The sequence below is a fragment of the Salmo trutta genome, chromosome 27 (genome assembly GCF_901001165.1).
Source record: "Salmo trutta chromosome 27, fSalTru1.1, whole genome shotgun sequence".
Taxonomy (NCBI): domain Eukaryota; kingdom Metazoa; phylum Chordata; class Actinopteri; order Salmoniformes; family Salmonidae; genus Salmo; species Salmo trutta.
Window position 1 is genome coordinate 44,674,756 of NC_042983.1, and position 15,214 is coordinate 44,689,969.

Sequence of the window (15,214 nt, forward strand, 5' to 3'; positions counted from 1 at the left end):
TCAGTAAGCTGTGGGACAGGTCAGGAACAGACCATTCTGCTCAGAAAGCTGTGGGACAGGTCAGGAACAGACCATTCTGTTCAGAAAGCTGTGGGACAGGTCTGGAGTAGACCATTCTGTTCAGAAAGCTGTGGGACAGGTCAGGAGCAGACCATTCTGTTCAGAAAGCTGTGGGACAGGTCAGGAGCAGACCATTCTGTTCAGTAAGCTGTGGGACAGGTCTGGAGCAGACCATTCTGTTCAGTAAGCTGTGGGACAGGTCAGGAGCAGACCATTCTGTTCAGAAAGCTGTGGGACAGGTCTGGAGCAGACCATTCTGTTCAGTAAGCTGTGGGACAGGTCTAGAACAAACCATTCTGTTCAGAAAGACAGAGGGAGGTGACCTCAAGTCAGTCAAGTCACTACCTTGATGGGCCAGACAGACCAGCCCTCTTCCCCCCCAAACTGTCCTGTCCTCTCCCTCTACCCCACCGTCAAACCAACAGCACCCTCTGGTGTCTGAAAGGTGGTAGGGCAGTTCACTTGGTAAAGGCGGCCACCACGGCCCACAACAACTCATTGGCGTTAGTCTTCGTGCTCTCCCCCTCCGGCTCCAGGTCCAGGAGCTGCCGTACTCTCTTCATGGCCAGGTCATACTGGTCGTCCAACAAAGGGGAAAAGGCATTCTCTAGGACATCAGACGAGTGGGCCAGGAAGATGAGGGCGAGCAGCCGCTTGTCCATGCGATGCGGGTCGTTGACCCATTTCTCCAACACGGCCTCCTGAACCCTCTTGATGAGGCGTTGTTTGATGTTGTTGTTGGTGAGCGGGTGAGTGGTCATGTCGAAGAGCAGGAAGTTCTGTTTCTCCGTGGTCAGCACGCCCTTTTCCACCAGGTTCTTGGCCAGGCGCTCCCTCACGTTCCTCAGCTGGTAGTGTAGCTTCAGAGGGTTCCACGTCTCACCTGTAAGGGTGAGGGATGTTAAACGTGACACAGAGTTCAAAGCCTAAAGCATCGTGATTGAATGTGACATATGTCCACTAGGGCTGGACGATAAATCAATAATTATTATCGAGGTAATTACTTCCCTCAATAAACATATAAAAACGTTTAGATTCATTTTCGATAATGTCGATATATAGAATAATTAGGTACAGCAGATCGATTTCACCTCTGTGATGCAGCAGGAACGTGCGGAGAAGTGACAATATGGAGAGGAGAGGTATACGCCCACTAAAAACCACTTAGCACCTCGAGTGATGGAGTAGACACTGTTAACCACTAAATGGGTGATGGAGTAGCCACGGTTAACCACTAAATGAGTGATGGAGTAGCCACTATTAACCACTAAATGGGTGATGGAGTAGCCACGGTTAACCACTAAATGAGTGATGGAGTAGCCTCTATTAACCACTAAATGAGTGATGGAGTATACACTATTAACCACTAAATGAGTGATGGAGTAGCCACTATTAACCACTAAATGAGTGATGGAGTAGCCACTATTAACCACTAAATGAGTGATGGAGTAGACACTATTAACCACTAAATGAGTGATGGAGTATACACTATTAACCACTAAATGAGTGATGGAGTAGCCACTATTAACCACTAAATGAGGGATGGAGTAGCCTCTATTAACCACTAAATGATGGATGGAGTAGCCACTATTAACCACTAAATGATGGATGGAGTAGCCACTAAAAGAGTGATGGAGTAGACACTGTTAACCACTAAATGAGTGATGGAGTAGCCACTATTAACCACTAAATGAGTGATGGAGTAGCCACTAAATGAGTGATGGAGTAGCCTCTATTAACCACTAAATGAGTGATGGAGTAGCCACTAAATGAGTGATGGAGTAGCCACTATTAACCACTAAATGAGTGATGGAGTAGACACTATTAACCACTAAATGAGTGATGGAGTAGCCACTAAATGAGTGATGGAGTAGCCACTAAATGAGTGATGGAGTAGCCACTATTAACCACTAAATGAGTGATGGAGTAGCCACTATGAACCACTAAATGAGTGATGGAGTAGACACTATTAAACACTAAATGAGTGATGGAGTAGCCACTGTTAACCACTAAATGAGTGATGGAGTAGCCTCTAAATGGGTGATGGAGTAGACACTATTAACCACTAAATGAGTGATGGAGTAGCCACTATTAACCACTAAATGAGTGATGGATTAGCCACTATGAACCACTAAATGGGTGATGGAGTAGCCACTAAATGAGTGATGGAGTAGCCACTATTAACCACTAAATGAGTGATGGAGTAGACACTATTAACCACTAAATGAGTGATGGAGTAGCCACTAAATGAGTGATGGAGTAGCCACTATTAACCACTAAATGAGTGATGGAGTAGACACTATTAACCACTAAATGAGTGATGGAGTAGCCACTATTAACCACTAAATGGGTGATGGAGTAGACACTATTAACCACTAAATGAGTGATGGAGTAGCCACTATTAACAACTAAATGGGTGACGGAGTAGACACTATTAACCACTAAATGAGTGATGGAGTAGCCACTATTAACCACTAAATGAGTGATGGAGTAGCCTCTATTAACCACTAAATGAGTGATGGAGTAGCCACTATTAACCACTAAATGAGTGATGGAGTAGCCACTATTAACCACTAAATGAGTGATGGAGTGTGGGGGCTGTGCTTTGGCAAAGTGGGTGGGGTTATATCCTGCCTGTTTGGCCCTGTCCGGGGGTATCATCGGATGGGGCCACAGTGTCTCCTGACCCCTCCTGTCTCAGCCTCCAGTATTTATGCTGCAGTAGTTTATGTGTCGGGGGGCTAGGGTCAGTCTGTTACATCTGGAGTATTCTCTTGTCTTATCCGGTGTCCTGTGTGAATGTAAATATGCTCTCTCTAATTCTCTCTTTCTCTCTTTCTTTCTTTCTCTCGGAGGACCTGAGCCCTAGGACCATGCCTCGGGACTACCTGGCATGATGACTCCTTGCTGTCCCCAGTCCACCTGGCCATGCTGCTGCTCCAGTTTCAACTGTTCTGCCTGCGGCTACGGAACCCTGACCTGTTCACCGGACGTGCTTGTTGAACCCTCGACAACTACTATGATTATTATTATCTGACAATGCTGGTCATTTATGAACATTTTAACATCTTGACCATGTTCTGTTATAATATCCACCCGGCACAGCCAGAAGAGGACTGGCCACCCCTCATAGCCTGGTTCCTCTCTAGGTTTCTTCCTAGGTTTTTGGCCTTTCTAGGGAGTTTTTCCGAGGGAGTTTTTCCTAGCCACCGTGCCCCTTTCACATGCATTGCTTGCTGTTTGGGGTTTTAGGCTGGGTTTCTGTACAGCACCTTGAGATTTCAGCTGATATACAATATGATTTGGAGTAGCCACTAAATGGGTGATGGAGTAGCCACTATTAACCACTAAATGAGTGATGGAGTAGCCACTATTAACCACTAAATGAGTGATGGAGTAGCCACTATTAACCACTAAATGAGTGATGGAGTAGCCACTATTAACCACTAAATGAGTGATGGAGTAGCCACTATTAACCAATAAATGAGTGATGGAGTAGCCACTATTAACCACTAAATGAGTGATGGAGTAGCCACTATTAACCACTAAATGAGTGATGGAGTAGCCACTATTAACCACTAAATGAGTGATGGAGTAGACACTATTTACCACTAAATGAGTGATGGAGTAGCCACTATTAACCACTAAATGAGTGATGTAGGTGAAAACAGTGGCAGTGATCGCCATGGAGAAGGAGCAGCTTCCAACGAATAAATTATTGTTTAAAAAGGGTTAAACTGTTTCAGTAATTTGGAAGTGGTTTGGCTTTTTGAAGTTCGACAAAGAGCAGAGCAATGTTCGGTGCAAATTGTGCCGTAGACAGGTGGCTACGAAGTCTGGTAATACGACAAACCTTTTAAAACATCTGAAGCAAAATCACTCTTTGGAACATGCAGGAGGTTTGAGTTTGCGCCACGGTATTGATAAACGCCCCTCAAGCACCAGCCAATCTAGGGATGTTTGCCCGACTCAGTCAACACGGACAGCGTTTATGCCCTACAAGCAAACATCGAAAAGACAGACATCACAAATGCTATTATGCATTGCATTGCTAAGGACATGCTACCAATTAGCATAGTTGAAAAGGAAGGTTTCAAGAGGCTTACCTGCTGGTTACTGTCCCAACGCTCTAACCACTAGGCTACCTGCTGGTTACTGTCCCTACGCTCTAACCGCTAGGCTACCTGCCCCCCCTACACTCTAACCGCTAGGCTACCTGCCCCCCCTCCACTCTAACCACTAGGCTACCTGCCCCCCCTACACTCTAACCACTAGGCTACCTGCCACCTCTCCACTCTAACCACTAGGCTACCTGCCGCCTCTACACTCTAACCACTAGGCTACCTGCCGCCCCTACACTCTAACCACTAGGCTACCTGCCGCCCCTACACTCTAACCACTAGGCTACCTGCCCCCCCTACACTCTAACCACTAGGCTACCTGCCTCCCCTACACTCTAACCACTAGGCTACCTGCCTCCCCTACACTCTAACCACTAGGCTACCTGCCGCCTCTACACTCTAACCACTAGGCTACCTGCCGCCTCTACACTCTAACCACTAGGCTACCTGCCGCCCCTACACTCTAACCACTAGGCTACCTGCCTCCTCTACACTCTAACCACTAGGCTACCTGCCGCCCCTCCACTCTAACCACTAGGCTACCTGCCGCCCCTCCACTCTAACCACTAGGCTACCTGCCCCCCCTACACTCTAACCACTAGGCTACCTGCCGCCCCTACACTCTAACCACTAGGCTACCTGCCTCCTCTACACTCTAACCACTAGGCTACCTGCCGCCCCTCCACTCTAACCACTAGGCTACCTGCCGCCCCTACACTCTAACCACTAGGCTACCTGCCCCCCCTACACTCTAACCACTAGGCTACCTGCCTCCTCTACACTCTAACCACTAGGCTACCTGCCGCCCCTACACTCTAACCACTAGGCTACCTGCCTCCTCTACACTCTAACCACTAGGCTACCTGCCTCCTCTACACTCTAACCACTAGGCTACCTGCGCCCCTACACTCTAACCACTAGGCTACCTGCCAGCCCCTCCACTCTAACCACTAGGCTACCTGCTGCCCCTACACTCTAACCACTAGGCTACCTGCCTCTCTAACCACTAGGCTACCTGCCTCCTCTACTTGGGAGTATAATCAGAGAAGATGTAAATAATGATTAATATTAACAACAGATAGAAAACACTGCATTCAGCTTCTTCTTCACCTTTTCACAATGGTGCTGTAATAAGTACACAACACAAATGGATCCAATACCACTGTAATAACTAAACAACTAATAACTAAACAACTGTAATAACTAAACAACTAATAACTAAACAACTGTAATAACTAAACAACTAATAACTAAACAACTGTAATACCTAAACAGCTAATAACTAAACAACTGTAATAACTAAACAACTAATAACTAAACAACTGTAATAACTAAACAACTAATAACTAAACAACTAATAACTAAACAACTGTAATACCTAAACAGCTAATAACTAAACAACTGTAATACCTAAACAACTAATAACTAAACAACTGTAATACCTAAACAACTAATAACTAAACAACTGTAATACCTAAACAACTAATAACTAAACAACTGTAATAACTAAAACAACTGTAATAACTAAACTGTAATAACTAAACAACTGTAATAACTAAACTGTAGTAACTAAACAACTGTAATAACTAAACAACTGTAATAACTAAACAACTGTAATAACTAAACTGTAGTAACTAAACAACTGTAATAACTAAACAACTAATAACTAAACAACTGTAATAACTAAAACAACTGTAATAACTAAACTGTAATAACTAAACTGTAATAACTAAACAACTGTAATAACTAAACTGTAGTAACTAAACAACTGTAATAACTAAACTGTAATAACTAAACAACTGTAATAACTAAACTGTAATACCTAAACAACTGTAATACCTAAACAACTGTAATACCTAAACAACTGTAGTAACTAAACAACTGTAATAACTAAACAACTGTAATAACTAAACAACTGTAATAACTAAACAACTGTAATAACTAAACAACTGTAATACCTAAACAACTGTAATAACTAAACTGTAGTAACTAAACAACTGTAATACCTAAACAACTGTAATAACTAAAACAACTGTAATAACTAAAACAACTGTAATAACTAAACAACTTACGTTCCCCAGCAAGAAAACAAAATGTCGATCAAACAGAAGGGGAACTAACAACAACCAAAACTAAACAAGTGGGATTTTAGGAGGGGTTCTGAAAAGACACTCATGGGGGTGTACAATGAAAGAAAGTGACCTAAAAGATACCCACCAGGAACGTCCACTACATTTACCCAAGAAAAGGCTCACGAAATAAAAAAAACCTCACACAACTTATATAAAAGACAGGAAGCAAACCAAAAATGGTGGAGCAAAGAGAAAACAGGGAAGATCAGATAAAAGTATTTATATCTAATAGGTAGAGACAAACTAAAAGGTGTTAATCGGCCACATCTTTGAAGACAACTGGAATACAGGGTCAGCCACTGTTAAAATAGCACCTGGGCCAGCACAGGTTAATGAGTCTTTGTTAGTTCCCCTTCTGTTTGATCACCATTACTGGTTTCTTGCTGGGGAACATAACATAATATAATAAATAAATAAATATATATATATATATATATAATAAAAATGTGGCTGTTTGGTCTTTAAGTATTGCCAGCCAGTAAACACCATGTTGATATTGGAGAAAGTGACAATTTAAATTGATCCATGTTGTGAAATGGAAGTTCTGTTGGTTGTGAGCAAACTTGTCCAACAAAAATATAGGATATATTTATTGTCTTAAGGGGGAAGGTGTTACAGGCTTTGGTTTTTTGTTTTTAAAATAATACAACTGTAATAACTAAAAAATACATATATCCAATACAACTACTACCAATACAATCACAGTCAGAATCAAAACAAACATACTGCCACCTAATGGCTGAGACCACTGTTAACAGTAAACCTCTGGTGGCTGAGACCACTCTGTTAGTAGTGAACCTCTGGTGGCTGAGACCACTCTGTTAGCAGTAAACCTCTGGTGGCTGAGACCACTCTGTTAGCAGTAAACCTCTGGTGGCTGAGACCACTCTGTTAGTAGTGAACCTCTGGTGGCTGAGACCACTCTGTTAACAGTAAACCTCTGGTGGCTGAGACCACTCTGTTAGTAGTAAACCTCTGGTGGCTGAGACCACTCTGTTAGCAGTAAACCTCTGGTGGCTGAGACCACTCTGTTAGCAGTAAACCTCTGGTGGCTGAGACCACTCTGTTAGCAGTAAACCTCTGGTGGCTGAGCCCACTCTGTTAGCAGTAAACCTCTGGTGGCTGAGACCACTCTGTTAGCAGTAAACCTCTGGTGGCTGAGACCACTCTGTTAGCAGTAAACCTCTGGTGGCTGAGACCACTCTGTTAGTAGTGAACCTCTGGTGGCTGAGACCACTCTGTTAACAGTAAACCTCTGGTGGCTGAGACCACTCTGTTAGTAGTGAACCTCTGGTGGCTGAGACCACTCTGTTAACAGTAAACCTCTGGTGGCTGAGACCACTCTGTTAACAGTAAACCTCTGGTGGCTGAGACCACTCTGTTAGTAGTAAACCTCTGGTGGCTGAGACCACTCTGTTAGTAGTAAACCTCTGGTGGCTGAGACCACTCTGTTAGTAGTAAACCTCTGGTGGCTGAGACCACTCTGTTAGTAGTAAACCTCTGGTGGCTGAGACCACTCTGTTAGTAGTAAACCTCTGGTGGCTGAGACCACTCTGTTAGTAGTAAACCTCTGGTGGCTGAGACCACTCTGTTAGTAGTAAACCTCTGGTGGCTGAGACCACTCTGTTAACAGTAAACCTCTGGTGGCTGAGCCCACTCTGTTAACAGTAAACCTCTGGTGGCTGAGACCACTCTGTTAGTAGTAAACCTCTGGTGGCTGAGACCACTCTGTTAGTAGTAAACCTCTGGTGGCTGAGACCACTCTGTTAGTAGTAAACCTCTGGTGGCTGAGCCCACTCTGTTAACAGTAAACCTCTGGTGGCTGAGACCACTCTGTTAGTAGTAAACCTCTGGTGGCTGAGACCACTCTGTTAGTAGTAAACCTCTGGTGGCTGAGACCACTCTGTTAGTAGTAAACCTCACACACTCACCGCTGAGCAGCTCAATCCAGCTCTGCACCGTCTCTGGGGGCTGGGTCTCCTTTACATGTTTCAGAGCCTCGTCCAATAGCACGTCTCCCGTCGGAGCGTCTGACTTACAGATCACCTAGGAGACACCAATACAACGAGACAGAATGAAAACACAACCTGTACTGCCATTCAATGACTTACAGATCACCTAGGAGACACCAATACAAAACCCACAACAGCTTTAGTCGACTGTATACAGAACACAGTCAGAACAAAACAATACTGCCACTCAATGACCTATAGATCCCCTATAGATGAGACAACCACACAGTCAGAACACAACTTCTAGACTAAATACAAGTCAGAATCAGCAGGAGAATACTTTCTTGTCCATTGTCTTTTTATTGTATTTTTTTGCTGTCAAGGGAAGCCAGTGAGCATCTGGCCTCACTTGACAAAAAAAAAAAACGAGCAAAAATGTTGCTAATCAGCTTTGAGCTAAACTGAGCAAGCTCAAATGATTGGTCCTGGTGGGGGGAGGAAAAAAAAAGTTGTGTCAATGGAAGCTAGCTTGGATTTGGCTTCTCTCATATCAAATTGTTTCGGAGAGCATACATTACTGGATTTGGCTTCTCTCATATCAAATTGTTTTGGAGAGCATACATTACTGGATTTGGCTTCTCTCCTATCAAATTGTTTTGGAGAGCATACATTACTGGATTTGGCTTCTCTCCTATCAAATTGTTTTGGAGAGCATACATTACTGGATTTGGCTTCTCTCCTATCAAATTGTTTTGGAGAGCATACATTACTGGATTTGGCTTCTCTCCTATCAAATTGTTTGGAGAGCATACATTACTGGATTTGGCTTCTCTCCTATCAAATTGTTTCGGAGAGCATACATTACTGGATTTGGCTTCTCTCCTATCAAATTGTTTCGGAGAGCATACATTACTGGATTTGGCTTCTCTCCTATCAAATTGTTTCGGAGAGCATACATTACTGGATTTGGCTTCTCTCCTATCAAATTGTTTCGGAGAGCATACATTACTGGATTTGGCTTCTCTCCTATCAAATTGTTTCGGAGAGCATACATTACTGGATTTGGCTTCTCTCCTATCAAATTGTTTTGGAGAGCATACATTACTGGATTTGGCTTCTCTCCTATCAAATTGTTTCGGAGAGCATACATTACTGGATTTGGCTTCTCTCCTATCAAATTGTTTCGGAGAGCATACATTACTGGATTTGGCTTCTCTCCTATCAAATTGTTTCGGAGAGCATACATTACTGGATTTGGCTTCTCTCCTATGAAATTGTTTCGGAGAGCATACATCACTAACAGAAACATGAAAGAGAGAATGGCATTGGCTTGACTCTACTTTTTTTTCTACTTGCACGAAGGCACGCACACACAAACAGAAATCAGAACCATAGACAGCCACATCATACTTAGCTTATGTCGATAGGACTAAATCGTTTTTGGTATCTTTTAGGTGTCACGTTGATGTTGAAATGGTGCTGGAATAGTGGAGGCAGCTCCTGTTGTCTTTGAGACTTGCGGTAAACTCTCATTGGTTTTAAATCAATAGTTGTTTAGTGGTTCAACAAAAAAACAAATAAAATCACCAGGTGGTTCGAAACTGCTCTTCACTTCAGGAACCGAGCAGGTCAGGAGACAGAATCCACTGCAAAGTTCAGCAGTGCGTCTAGTGATGTGTATCATAAGAGGAAAGTCAGGAATTGTTACTCTTTGTAACAAAGAGAAAATGGCGCCATGGGCGTAAAAAGGACATTTAAACACGCTTTCTTGGGCTCCCGAGTAGCGCAGTGTTCTAAGACACTGCATCTCAGTGCAAGAGGCGTCACTACAGTCCCTGGTTCGATTCCAGGCTGTATCACATCCGGACGAGTCCCATAGGGTGCCTTACAATTTTGGCCCAAGTCTCAGGTTTTGCTACGCTGAATCCTTACAATCAACGAGGCGGTACCAATGGCAATATCCATCTCCCTATAAATTAGAGGCCTTTACTAACCAGAAACTAGAATCAAGTTCTTTAAGGCAAGGCCACATCCGTGGGACAAATGATCCCATCTCCTTGGAAACCCAAAACTCAGATCGAGGAAGCATTTTCCAACTCAGACAGAAGAATAATCCGAGAGGAACTTGGCCGAGGAACACTCTGTTCACTCACGACGACCCGCTGGGTTATATCTTTCCCTAAGAGGACCAGAACATTCCACTGCACCTTAGTGCCTTAAACTTTATATCTTTGGACTGAACAGATTTGAGGACCCGAGTCTGAGAAATAAAAGAGAACAGGCCCCCTCTGCCGTCTCTCAACAACTCGTGGGCTCCGACGAAGGGGGGAAAAAAAGCTTCTTCGGGCTGCAAGCCCAGCTGTTAGAAACACTGATCTTTCCCACGTTTCATCTCTGTCAAATCAGAAAAACCCAACTGAACCAAACGACAATCAGCTCAAAATGCACGTAAATACATCATTGCATTTGATTTCCCTTTGGGTGACGCTGTGTCTGTGTGAAAGTGGTGGCAGACGCTGATTACTGTAAGACCGTTAGTTGGATTGACATATCAATAACCAATATTGTCCTGTGCACTGTCCACAGAGGGTGTTAACCTGTAACCGGGCCTGTTAACCCCTGATTAGGGAACCTTTAGTGTCACAGACTGTGAAGTTTTACTGATGTAGTAGTCTCTCAACACTTCTCCTGTTCTCACGAAAAAATTATTTATAAATTCTCCAAAGTCTTGTTAACGTGTTGCCTGTACTCTGCCTGTCAGTAGGATACATCAAACTATTCAACTGATCTGTAGAGTTCCCCACGTCAGCGATTGTACCCCATTCCATCGGGCCTGTTTAGACAACGGTATCTATCTCATTTTCAATCTTTTAGTCTTAGTAATAAAACTTTTGAATTCAATTCGTTGTTGCATTGAAGTCCTTCACGAACGATTGGATTCTCCCAAGTCTGAGAGCTCGACGGCCACTCAGAATGAGAATATAGTAAATTGACTGTTGTTGTTGATTAGGACTATTGTTGATAGAGGATTAAATGGTATAACAGGTCAATGGTAACTACTGATAGGAGTTCATTCAAAGGGGTCTCTCTATCTCAAAACCCTTAAATGATGCCCCTCTGAGATTCATTTGAATTAGGAAACCAAATGAATTAAGTAAAAGCAATTTAATCAGTAAATGATCTTGAATATCCAGAGCCAAAGTCACAACACACACATTTAAAAACATTTTTTTTTACCTTTATTTAACTAGGCAAGTCAGTTAAGAACAAATTCTTATTTTCGAAGGCAGCCTAGGAACAGTGGGTTAAAACTGCCTTGTTCAGGGGCAGAACGACAGATTGTGTACCTTGTCAGCTCGGGGATTCGATCTTGCAACCTTCCGGTTACTTAGCCCAATGCTCTGTAACCACTAGGCTACGCTGCCGCCCCTCCACTCTAACCACTAGGCTATGCTGCCGCCCCTCCACTCTAACCACTAGGCTACGCTGCCGCCCCTCCACTCTAACCACTAGGCTACGCTGCCGCCACTTAAGAGAGAACAGTTGATCAAGATTCCCTACCTTCCTGGCGAGCAGGCTTTTCCTCCTCATGCCGCAGGCCTCCAGATGTAGTCGTCCTCTGATAGCCAGTTCTATGAGCATGCAGCCACGCAGCCCCGACGAGATGCAGTCGTTCCAGAACGACGTGTAGCCCTGAGAGAGGACGACAGGGGGTGAGTGGATGGGTGTGAGGAAGCTGCAACACAGGTCTGAGAGAGGACGACAGGGGGTGAGTGGGTGGGTGTGAGGAAGCTGCAACACAGGCCTGAGAAAGGACGACAGGGTGTGTGTGTGTGTGTGTGAGAGAGAGCATGCAGATCACCGAGCAGTCCTGTAGCCTTCACTCTCTGAACAGATAGAAAGGATCACAGTGGTCAGCCTGCTGTCTTAGGAGACTAATGCCGTGTGACTGCTGACTGTGACCCCACTGTGACCCCTGATGTGACCCCACTGTGACCCCTGATGTGACCCCACTGTGACCCCTGATGTGACCCCACTGTGACCCCACTGTGACCCCTGATATGACCCCACTGTGACCGATGTGACCCCACTGTGACCCCAGATGTGACCCCAGATGTGACCCCTGATGTGACCCCACTGTGACCCCTGATATGACCCCACTGTGACCGATGTGACCCCACTGTGACCCCTGATGTGACCCCACTGTGACCCCTGATGTGACCCCACTGTGAGTGCAGGGCTGTGGCGGTAATTACATTTTGTCAGTCGGTTATTGTCCGACTGCCGGTCTCAAGGTAATTAACCGTTAATTAACAAACACGTTTAGTATCTCCAGGCCTTCACACATAGAAGCCTCTGGAACGTCGACGTTTAACAAGTTTAATAAATCAATTTAATATAAACCCATAACAATAAACCCATTATTTATTTTCAGGTAGGTGTAAAGAAACAGGATATGAAGAAAATGTAGTTCAGATTTCAGAATATAAATTGGTCCTACTTAGTTGAATGTTATCTAGCTATGCTCTTTGCCATAGGCTGTAGGCTTGTTCATTTAGCAGACAAGATATCCTATTCAAAAACGAATTCACTAATTCTAGGCTAACTCAATGAACCAACAGCATCACCAAGGCCTCTACGTCCTCTCCCTGACGTGTGGATAGAACGTGGAGCGTAACATAAGGTAATCAGTCCATCCAGTATACATAATAAACAGTCTACACTCAAAAAAAGACAATTACTAGAATTTGTTTAATTTTGGAATATAGGCTAGTAATAAGTTAATTAACAGAAAAAAGTGGATTGTTACCTTTTCCCTGATGACAACCCCCCCCAAAAAATCTACATTCCTAAATATAGATATAAGCCTAATGTAAATTCTCATCAAACCAACCATGTATAGGTTATTCCACATTCCTGTGTAGACTGAATAAATAGGGTTGGTTTAAACAGCGCTATACCACAAACGTTTGCCCCCTGTTCTATTGATTTCAGTGTGACATCGATGGAAGTGATTAACAAACAACAACAAAATATTGCGTTACACTTACTTGAATCAAAACGCAACACTTCAAAGGCTATGTAGCTAGCTGTTTTCTGCAGGTTGTGCTCTAACCAGGGACGTTGTGTTAGTTTTAACAGCTTGTACAACCTGATTCCCCCCCTACAATCGATATCATCGATTTATTGTCACTTTTCAAAACAACAGGGTTTTTCTTGCATGTGTTGGTTCTAAGGGGCAAGCTTAAATATGATTACTATTGTTGCACATGTATGTGTAGATACACTATGTTTAGGTTTTCAATAAACAAACTGTTTGTGCATATTGGTTATTGATTCGGACATATTAAAACTGTGTTTGGATTGGGCTATTTATCAAAATGTCTTGTCAACAGGAAGCATCATTTCCAACTTAAATTTATAGGAATATACATTTAACATTCAACATTAATTTCCAATGGTATTGTACTTATTAAGCAAGTATCAGAATGAGTCCAGTCCAAAAACGTGCTGCGATTAATTTATTTGTAAGACAGTTAGCAGAAATGACCAAAACGGGTTTGCCCTGTATATTACAAGCCGAGCAACACACACACACACACCGTCATAGTACGGAAAATGCCTGAGCTGGAGCTTTGAAGCTAAGTGAAACTTAGAAAACTTTAGAAAACCCTGAGTAAATCTAGCTTCCTTCGTATTATACCCCTCAGGGTTACTACTTACTGTAGCTAGCTAACGTTAGCATTCATTCAATATTGACAAAAATGAAGATAGCAACCGTTGCTAACGTTAGCGAATCTTACGAGATATTTTGAGTAGCGTTAACTTAACGTTATCTAACCAGCTAAATACAATAATATGGTTTTAGTTGTAAAATAATATAATACATGTATTTTTAAGTTATACCTCGCGGTCCTTTAATCCCAAGAGTAACACTTCTTCCATCAATGTGAGTCGAGTTTCTTTACAGTCTCCTTTATCCTCCACCTCCTCTTCTTCTGCTCCGCGGCGGGTCTCGAAATCCTCATCCCCGGACCCTCTGTCCTTGTCGGCGGCAGAAGTACGAGAGGCCTCGGTCCGCCTCTGGACTAGGCCGGAGCTCCGCTGTGTCAGGGAAGTCATATTTACAACAAGTCAAAAAAAAGACGAAACCCCTTTTCGCCTCGGGATTCTCACTGACCGATATTATAAATCACTTAAATTTGTCCGACACATACAACTACGGATGACTGTTTTAATTATACTACAACGAAAGTAGCGACACATAGAAGCAATATTTCCGTTTTCCTCCTCTTCCACTGGTAGTTTATCCAATATGGCGGCAGGTGATAACGAGAACATTGAATGTGGCGCTTGAGTTGACCTAGAGCAGCTATTCCCAAACTGGGGTAGGCAATACCGTCGGGGTACGACAAAATGTGATTCACATTTTCCCCCCCAAAATTATTTCTTTGTAAAAATTATTTTTTTAAATCACATTTTCAAACAGTTCATTTATTAAGGCCCGCGTCCATAGACACATACCAGCTCTACTGGTACTACTGCTACTGCACCTGTCGACGACACAAGTTATTCTGCTTCCACGATCACATCCAATGCTAGCATTATTAATTCTACATGTGTTGCTAGCCCAACTAGAATGGACACTGACAGTTGTGAACCTGATGCAGCGGAAGAGCTACTGGCCCCCCTTACCCGGGAGAGCACCGAACAACAGACCTAAGTCCTCCACAATAGTATGGGGGTTTGTCTATTCTAGCCACTCTGTAGCTCACCATATAAGACGATTCTAGCCCCTTCTTATTAATGGGATCTGTTGCTTTTATACATGTCTTACTACTCGAAAGTCGTCTTAATTGTCGCTCAAAAAAACTCCCGTGGCTTATTTTCAAATTGGCATGTTTTGTTTCTAAATGTCTGCACAAGAGTGAAGGTTTCATCGAGTTGT

The 15,214-nt window shown here is 43.4% G+C and overlaps 1 protein-coding gene across 2 annotated transcripts; it reads right to left on the reverse strand.

Moving 5' to 3' along the window:
* Positions 1-239: 239 nt before the first annotated feature.
* Positions 240-14,959, reverse strand: LOC115165055 (Golgi phosphoprotein 3). Of its 2 annotated transcripts, XM_029718085.1 has the most exons (5): positions 14,791-14,959; positions 14,173-14,370; positions 11,827-11,958; positions 8,245-8,359; positions 240-943 (listed from the first exon to the last, which is right to left on the reverse strand). In XM_029718085.1, exons 2-5 carry the CDS (start codon positions 14,209-14,211, stop codon positions 519-521), a joined length of 711 nt encoding a protein of 236 aa, XP_029573945.1. In that variant the 5' UTR covers positions 14,212-14,370; positions 14,791-14,959; the 3' UTR covers positions 240-518. The 2 variants fall into 2 exon arrangements, with proteins under 2 accessions (XP_029573945.1, XP_029573944.1); XM_029718084.1 differs by lacking the exon at positions 14,791-14,959 and having other exon boundaries at positions 14,173-14,734.
* Positions 14,960-15,214: the final 255 nt, after the last annotated feature.